The following is a 9304-nucleotide window of genomic DNA, read 5'->3' on the forward strand; positions in this document are numbered from 1 at the left end:
AGTCATACTTCCAGTTCTCTACCTCAAAAAAAAATTACCCCTTCATTGATGTTTAAAACAGCAACACAAGCCAATTACTTGGCTTGTCCAAAGAAAATAATAAAGCCATTAATCCAAATATTTTTAAAGGATAGTGATCAAGACAGTAGATTAATGTTTTGATTAGATCAATCATTGAGCAGCAGTTTAAAGCAGCAAACCTTATGCTAGTTATAATACACACAAGTTAGAGCAAAAGTCTTAAATAGAATTGTAACCAGAATACAGTAAGAGTTTTCTAATTCACTCATGATGAAGATATTATTAGTTATTTGGGTTTCCAGATTAACAAGTGCGCATCTTTCAGTTTTCACCTGGCTTGACCCTTGTGTAGCTTCCTCCCTGTCAAGAAAGCAACACTGTTGTATAGAGGATCAATAAAAAGAGAGCGAGTTTTGGCTTCATTTGAGGTGGCTCATGAGGCACTGCTCTAATCTTACTGGAGTTAAAAGATTATACAAGCCAATCTTCATTAACTAGAAACTGTAATGCAAAAGGGCCTGAAAAGAGCTAGGCGTGAGTTAGGGTTTTTACAGTAATATCATTTAAAATATGGTTAAGACTCCTCCTATACACTGTAAAAGCAACTCCCGCTTGACACTTGATGACTCGCCCCTTAAGACATCCCTGCTGCTTCCTCAACACAGCCCTCTTTTTAAGGTGTATAAAATGAGTCCTGGTGAGAAATGATGTCTTCTTCAGCACTTTGCAAGAACCCATATACTTACATTAAAAACTTCCTTCTTAAAGCAAAAAAAGTAATGATTCTGTGCAGGCGCAAACTGTTTCCATAACAGTAATGAAAATGATGAATCAGGAGGAAAGTTTGATTGAGTAGTGAGTTTAACTACATTAATTTTCAGTTTCATGCCTTAAAACTAATACTTGTCAGAAGTGGATTAACATTTTCATAATTAAAAAATTACACACATTGCTGCACCCATCAAGTGTACCAAGCTACAAGCTAAAAGAAATAAGCCCTGATACATGCTGCAGTGCTTTATATGGCCAGTGGCTGATCTGGAAGCTTTTAAAAGCTTTTTTGACTTTGTTGTTCAAGTTTTGCTAGTCCCCAGAAGGAGCCCTGGTGTTTGTGCTCTCTCTCTGTCCAAAGAGCAAAAGCTTCTGTTACAGCCACTCCTTTTGTGGCCAACAATTCAAGGCTATTAGTACCTAATTTTGTTTGCAGGCTGGATACTTGGCATAATCTGCTACATTCTTTAGAGTTATTTACAAATTTAAGGTACCAAACAGCAGAGCTGTTTTGCAAACTAGACTCTGCCACCATATTTAGCACATGTGGGATTTTTCAGGTCATGCAATGTGTAAGGTCTGTGGAAACTATATTCCCATCTAAACCAATGGCACATAGAGGTGCTTTGCATCTTGGAAATAAACGAACAAGGATGACAAGATAAAAGGGAAAAGTTTACAGTGTAGGTTGTGCTGTGATATCATTCTGGGCACACCTAAAAGATCAGCATCTTTACATTTGTCATGCAGAAACAGGACTATCTGTGACGTGTGAGTAAAAGAGACTCAGCATAAAGCGTTAACACTGTGTTCACCAAGCTGGTGTTGTACATAAGAGCAAATAATGTTGTCTGATGTTTCTGTTTTATGTCTGGGGAGAAAATGAGTTCGGAACGAGAATGCAGATACTCAGCGGCTGTTCACGTCAGGGTGGGGGTGTAGATCAGTCTGGGATCAGCCACCCCTGATGGAATTGTTGCAATTGTAGGACCTTATTCTGCATTCTGCTGGACACATTGTTCCTTCCACTGTGTGCTGAATATCGGTCCCAAAAACTGCATGTTTGCTTTTGCTGGGGTAGAAGCTGCATTAACCAGCACCAATGCCTTTGCTCATACGTTGGAGTGCTGTTCAGATAATGTGTGTGGTTGTGGAAAGTTTGCAGAAGGGGGCATGTATTCCCCAAAAGCCGGCATGGCTCTGTAATGCGCTGTGTGCTGCCATCTGTTCAGTGCGTGTCTGTGACAATGAGATAATCAGTGCAAATTCAAGCTCACTCCAGCAGCTTCAGAACATCAATTCCTGCCTAACATTGTGTATCCCAGGGGATGCGTGTGTCAGTAGTATCAGACTTTAGGAAGACACTAATGAAAACTATTCCTCTGGCAAATCCACTGTCAGGTGTTGCCTATCAGAAGGCATATTGTTATGTGGCACTCGTCCTGAACCACAAGAGTCCCAGGTAATTCCATGTGCCAGGAAGCTGTTTGCATGAGACACCCCAATATCTTTAATGACAACTGTACAGTTAACTAATAGTCAAGAAAATTCCTAGTGCAGAACACTAAGCATTGGTAAACCTCCTGTTGTCATAAAATGGCCCAGTGGACCAACACACTCAGTAGTACTCGTGAGTTACCCAGCAGCATTATAAGCAAAGTGCCACCCACATTTATGGAAAATTGTTTATTTGGGGCTTTTGTTTTGCTTTAGCAAAGACAAAGCTAACCAAGGTATCACCAACTAAACGGTGACACCTCAGACATTGCCAGAACTCAAGCACAAAGTAGCTTCCCATAGCTTCCTGCTTTAACTGAATGGTATACCTCAAGCTTTTATCCCTTTCTTCCACATTCAGTCCTAAAATGCACAATTTTCTGGCATTTCGGTAACTCTACAGTACTTTGTGGGACATGGGCTTAGGCACTGTACAGCACAGCTGCAGCCAGTTCCACACAGACGACAACTTTTTTTTTTTTAAGAGGAAGCACTTTGCCACATACAGCTAGGGACCACCTACATCTTACACGCCTCACGTGGTATGTCATTAATCGTATACAACAAGCCAGTTCCGATTTCATCCTCGTGCTGTGCACCCCACCAAGAGTCAGCTGCTTAGTGGGCTCGGCACCACGTGCCCTTGAGTCCTGTGAGATCATCCGTGTGAGCACATTGCGGAGGAGGACGCGGTCGCTGGGCATGCGGAGACGTGGCTGTTGTGTGTCCCGTGTACGTGATTGCTCTCACTTGTTTACAGGCTCTCCCTCTCTACCAGATAAGTACCGCCACTCTCGGGAGATGATGATGCTGCTGCCAGCCCATCGGGACCGACCCAGCAGCGCCATGTATCCCGCAGCTATCATGGAGAATGGACAGGTAACGATCTCCTCTCCTTTGTGTCAGTTCAGCCACCTGCAACTAAGACTTTATTACTATTTTCGGCCACTTTACAGCTTTCCTTTTTATTTTTGGAAAGCGCAACAAATTACTTATGATCATTTTCAGAGGCAAGGCAGAACTTCTCATCATACCTGAGTCACCCACTTTGGCAGTCAAGCAATACAAGTTCTAATGACTCTTAAAATCTTTAAGATAGTTTGAGGTAACTCCTCCAGAGAACACAAGCAGCACGAACTGTGGGTCCTCAGCACTGCTACACTCCAGAGATCCACTAGTATTGCACTGCAGTGCTTGCCAATGTAGACGTAGCCTAAGGTTCTCCTGATTTTTTTTTAGTTAAAGAACTTTCTTTGCTAAAATTAAAAAAAAAAAAAAAAAAAAAAAAAAAAAAAAAAAAAAAAAATTGAAGGGAAAGCCTCAGGGTTCTGCACCAGCTGGTTGGTAACTTTTTTACTTCACCACTTTTCTTTGCTAACTGTCTTCTCCCTTAGCCTCCAAATTTCCAGCGCGCCTTCATCCAGCAAATGATTGGACCATGTAAACCTTGCAGTGATCCCAACCTGTCTGTGGCTGAGAAAGGTATTCTTTTTCCTAGTTGGCATGCATGCTTTCTAAAATATTACTACTCTGGTCATGCTGCAGCAAGTAACAAAAGGGCTTCTACATTTCCTTGCAGAGTGCATTCTCACATTTTTTTAATTAACAGTTTAATTAACTGGGCTGTCTGCCAACCTATAGTCATTTCAGATCATTCACAAAAGGGTGGACTTGCACAAACCTCTTTATTTCAGAAACCTTTTTAGTTTTTGCTATTGAAACAAATCCTGCTTCCTGTATCAAGCAAAACTTCCAAAGCAGCAAAAGAGAATTTGTTTGAAAGAGGAGTGCTGGATTTGGAATGTATTTTTAAATAATGAGCTTTAATATGCATTTTTTGTTCAAAGTACTAATTTTTCTTGTCATTCCTCTGTGAGGTAGTTCTATATTTATTTAAATTTATCATTAGGAATGTAAGATTTTTTTAAGTTATTGCTTTGAATATTGCTTTGAAATAAATAGGCAGGGCCCCTGCAGGAGAAAAAAAGAAAAAAAAAATTTGTTTGGTGTAAGAGAAAAGGAGGAGCTTGTGAAAGGGGTGCCATGGACAAAGCGATGGGCTCAAAACATTGCCTGAAAGGCAGCACTCTGAAAAAAGCAGAAGAGGGTATACATGAGTCAAAATCTGAGACAAGAAGACTGCCTCAGCCAGCAACAGTCATGTGTATGGCTGGGAAAAAGGGCATCTTAAAATATATTTAAGACCAGGAAAGACCATTGCAACTCTCTAGTGTGACCTACGTAATGCACCGCATCAGACTTTTATCAAGTTTTTTTGTTTGAGTAACTGCCTGAACTTAAACTGTATCTTTTTGGAACAAAAATACGATTTTCATTTTAGAATTTCTAATAAAGCAGAATCCAGTACTTTAATGATGTGACAGCCTTACAGAGCAGTCCAGATTGAAACCAAAAGCCAACGTACAGTTCTGAATAAATGGCAGAATGATGACTCAATGACAATAATGCATGATGACAACAGAGTTAAGATAAGGGGGGGTGAAGGATTAAGAGCTCCATCTTAGCTAGGTTAGGTTGAACTGAGTGTATGACAGAGGTGGCGAGATCTTTATTCTGGACAGGAGAAAGCTCTGGCAAAGGCAAGCAGGTAAATATTTATTCCTTGTCCAGGAAAAAGACTTGGAATTTCAATTTGCAGGCAATACTATGCAAGAGTGTAGTATACAGTGCAAAGAGAAGAGGGTCAAAGGCAGAATTCCCTCCAGGGGCCCAGAGAAGCCATGAAAGACACAGATGATGTTCAGCAACTGTTCTTAGGGGATGGTGTGACAGGAATCCCAGGTCCTCAGCTAGGCTGGTAGCATAAATGCAGTTAGAGGCATTTTTTGCAGCTCTTGAACCCCTATCATTCCTTTTAAGTCAGGATGCCATCTGCCTTGGTTTTTGTTAACTGTTATGCCCCGTGCATTTACCCGCCCCCTTCCTTGCCATGTCAGAAGCTTTGCTCAGTAATTCTCATCAACAGCAGGGTGATATCAGTCACCCAGAGCAGAATGGTGCAAGTGCAGCTTCCCTTCCAATTAACCTTGGCCACTGTGCCACCAAACGCTGTTTCTGTGGAGAGAGAGAGGAGCTAGGACAGTGCACTAGGAGCAGCCTGGTTAGGTTCCTCCCTGAAGTGATTTGGGTAAAATGCTGAACAGGCAGCAGACACTTTGCAAAATCATCTGACCTTAGGATGATTTCTAGTGTTCCTAAATACTCAGAAGGCCATGAATGAGGCAACACTGAGAAAGTATAAATGAATTATGCACTGGGGTATCACGGTCTCTTCTTCACATTCTTCTACTGCAGCTCAGTGTTGGGAGGAGAAGGCAGTACAGCAGTCCTTTTACAGGCCAGGCAAATCAGGTTTTGTTCTGTCCTCCCCTGATGCTGGTATAGCACGGGGGAGATGGGCATGCTGGCACTGTCACACATCTTGTCTCTCTGGGTCAGCCTTTGGACACCAACTGCAGCAGCGCACATCAGAGCACTCTGGCACATGCACAGGGGTACTCCAAAAATCCACCTGAGGCCGCACTGCTTGTGTTGAGATGTAGCCTCTGGTTTGAACCTGTTCTCTATCAAGATTCTAAGTGTCATCTTCGTATGCCTTTCTCAGTTTGAGGGCCTCTCTTTAAAAAACAATTATTTACTTCTGTGTTTTTAGAGGATTCTCCTGTCTTATGAAGCTGTCACTTTATAGTCTTTTTTAACTTAAGGGAATTTTAGGTCTTGGGAAGCCTGTGTTTGTGCTAACTCGTGAACTAAAAAAAAAACACAAAACTTTTCAAAGTCATTTTAGACACTAAATGCACCAAAACTTGCTACAGCCATTTTCCCTAAGGAGAAATCCTCTTCAAATGTCAAACTCCACATTTATTTCTCCAGGCTTCCATTTTCTAAACTGAAGATGGAAAAAAATATTTTTATCTCCATTTTCTTTGTCAGGCTTACTGAAATACTTCGCTTTCCTTTTTTTTCTTTTCTTTGCCTATCTGAAGAATTTTTTTTTTTTTAAAATAAACATACAATTATTGCACATCTATCTTATCAAAATAAATCAAGTCTTGCATTGTGTTTGGAAGAAGGGCAGGTGCATTTGAATATGTTTAAGGTTGACAGAATTCGCAAGATCTTGAAAAATGTTCCTGTTTCTTACAAGGAAGGAGCTTTTATTTCTATGAAAACCCAACGTGACTAAGTTCATACTTGATATCTGCTATGAGGAAAGCCCTGCTCTCTCTGTACTTCCTGACTATCTTTTCAGGTGACTCTGTAATACAAGAAGCCCAAACTGCTGTCCTTACCTATTTTTTTGATCAAAATTCTTGATAAACTCTGTAGCTCAGGGCTTTAAAGTCATGACCGCTTTTGGAAGAGATTGAGGTATAATTTCTCTCATGCCCTTTATTCAGTTTTGCTTGGGTGCTGTAGTGCAGCAACAGGCCTTTGTGTTCCATGAAGGTTCTGCCACACGTCCCTTTCTGCTCTGCCATCATTTAGCACCCAATAGAAGAGCTCACAACTGAGACCTGGCTGCTGTTCCATCAGTAGGATTTCATTTTTAATTGCTCACTAGTTTTCAGAAAAACCCTAGCAGAGTTCTGCTGCTCTTCACATTTACTAGACATGAGCCGAGGGGGTCACGGAGGGGAGCTAGGCAGACTAACACTGCGAGCACCTAACTCTTGCTTCCTTAACAAAGCCACCTAGAAACTTAACACGCTGTAGCCTGGGTGATGTCTCTGTGTGCCTTCAATCCTGCTGTCCACCAGGTCCCCAGACTCTGTCTCTTTGCTGCTGAAGAGCACACAGGAAAGCCAGTCTTTCTGGCCCTGTAACCCCCCTGTTCTGTCACCCAAGTGAAATCTGTTTCAATCCTTCAGCTGTGCCAGCAGCGCCCAGTAGCTGGAGCCTAGACAGCGGAACCCGAGAGGCCCTGCCATTCCTCTCTGCCCACGTTGGGAGCATCTTGGCCCCACCAGTGCCTCCCCGAAGCCTGCCCCATGGTAAGGAGACACCCAGTAGGCTGTCTGCATCACGCCTGCAGTCACGCACAGATAAACCTAGACCTTAGCCTTGTCTTCCCCCTATAAAAACAACCAGAAACAAAACCCCAAAGTCTTTCCTGGTCTGCTAAGTTAACAATGGACAAAGTTTTCAATTTTTTTTTTTTCACCAAAGTCTTCACACTTTTTGTAGTCTTTACAGTAATATAGACTTGCCTGTGTTTTGGGACTAGAACTAGGTGTGTGAGTGGTGAAGCTTGGCCTGACTTCTTACCAGTGACCGTCTTCGGCAGTAATTCAAGGTTACAAAGCTATAAAATGAAACTTTAAATGTTCATTGTTTATGAGCCTGTTGCCTTGCCCTGAGATCCTTGATAACAGGAGTGCGTGGAAATCTATCACTGCACTTAACTTCTTATTAGTGTTTTGTGTGTGTAACAGATGCTCTCCACAGCATCTAGCAGAAAATGAAGCCCCAGGTTGGAGTGGAGTTATGGGCAGCTGGAGCTGGTGCCTGGCATTCTAGAGTGTAAAACCCCAGCTATTTTGCTGCAGCGAGGCAGCACAAGTCTACATTTCTGACCCTTGTCTTGTTCCAGGACACTACTCACTGCACTTTGATGCCTTCCATCACCAGCTCAGCGACGCTCCTCCAGCGCTGCCTGCACGAACGTTACGCAAGGTAAAAAACAACGTGGCAGGAGAGCAGAGAGGAATGGACAAGGAAGAGAACAGGCCCCTGAAGCACTCCCCCTCCTCCACTCCCACCAAGCAGCTCCTGAACACAGAAAACACTCTTTTGAGCACTCTAGTAACTTAAAAGTGAGAAAATCCACTGAAAGCTCATAACCTATTCCAGAGCTGAGTTCTATAGAATTAACTTACACGTGTTGTAGGCCCTTACACTTTCTTTCTTTGCATCATATGCTCTGACTTCAGGCACCCCAAGAATCACCTCAACTCCCATTTTTTTAACAGCTCTGGTGGTGTTAAGCACCCTGGTCTGCTCACAAGACCTACCTCCACACAAGTCAGGGGGTCACTGCCATTTCGCACACTTATGGAACTGCACCATTGTTAGGATTGCTGCCAAAAGCTGAAGTGTGGAACAGCACAAGATGTCGCATTGCCTCCTCTGTCAAGTTTAACCTGGTTTTGTTTTTCTCCCAACAGTCTCCTCTTCATCCTATCCCTGCATCGCCCACCAGTCCACAGTCTGGTCTAGATGGAAGTAACTCCACTTTATCAGGCAGTGCCAGCAGTGGTGTCTCTTCCTTGAGCGAGAGCAATTTTGGACATTCTTCTGAACCGCCTCCTCGCACAGACACCATGGATTCTGTCCCCAGCCAAGCCTGGAACACTGACGAAGATCTAGAGACACCCTACCTCCCTGTCAGGTACAGCCTCTCTGAGCCTGATGTCCTAGAGTCACTCAAATCCCAGCCATGCCGAAGCCACTCTGCTCCATCTGGAGTCATTCCTCAGGACACCATGGACCCTCCTGCTCTACCCCCCAAACCTTACCACTCCCGGCTGCCAAACATGGAGAACGAGGAGGGGATGATAATTGAGGATGATGACAAACACCGCCCATTGCATCGTAAAGTGTCCCAGCCCGTGAGTGGTGGGAAGGAGGAGCAGGCCAGGGTAGCGTGGGAGCACGGCATCAGTGAGCAGTAGGGACGGCTCCCGGGAGCTCGTGTCACCACTCCAGGTGTGACCACGGAGGAGAGGGAGGACTCGGAGAACAGCAAACCCATCTTCTACTGCCGCAAGTTTATGTCCGGAGCCCACAGAAGCAATTGGGCCAGCATGGGAGGTTGCTGCTTTCCTTTTTAATTTCTTTTTACACCTTTCCGTTACACTTTTTAACTTTATGTGCAGTGGACAGTTTATTCCTTCTGCAGTTTCTTAACCACATCGTATGGCACACAGGCCATAGAGACATGCGGAAGCTGAAAAAACAGAATTTTAAGCAGAGGGGGAAAAAGGGAGGGAAT

General features: G+C 43.4%; 1 protein-coding gene across 1 annotated transcript in view; it reads left to right on the forward strand.

Moving 5' to 3' along the window:
• Positions 1–8984, forward strand: part of LOC103771931 (dedicator of cytokinesis protein 3-like) — a gene marked incomplete at its 5' end in the record, with an annotated part of 35986 nt that extends 27002 nt beyond the window's left edge. The window contains 4 exons of the mRNA XM_008939250.1: positions 3050–3168; positions 3684–3771; positions 7904–7986; positions 8478–8984. Of these exons, the coding sequence (XP_008937498.1) occupies positions 3050–3168; positions 3684–3771; positions 7904–7986; positions 8478–8984 (797 nt within the window). The remainder of the gene's footprint in view (positions 1–3049; positions 3169–3683; positions 3772–7903; positions 7987–8477) is intronic.
• Positions 8985–9304: the final 320 nt, after the last annotated feature.

The sequence above is a fragment of the Merops nubicus genome, unplaced genomic scaffold (genome assembly GCF_000691845.1).
Source record: "Merops nubicus isolate BGI_N331 unplaced genomic scaffold, ASM69184v1 scaffold19714, whole genome shotgun sequence".
Classification (NCBI taxonomy): Eukaryota; Metazoa; Chordata; class Aves; order Coraciiformes; family Meropidae; genus Merops; species Merops nubicus.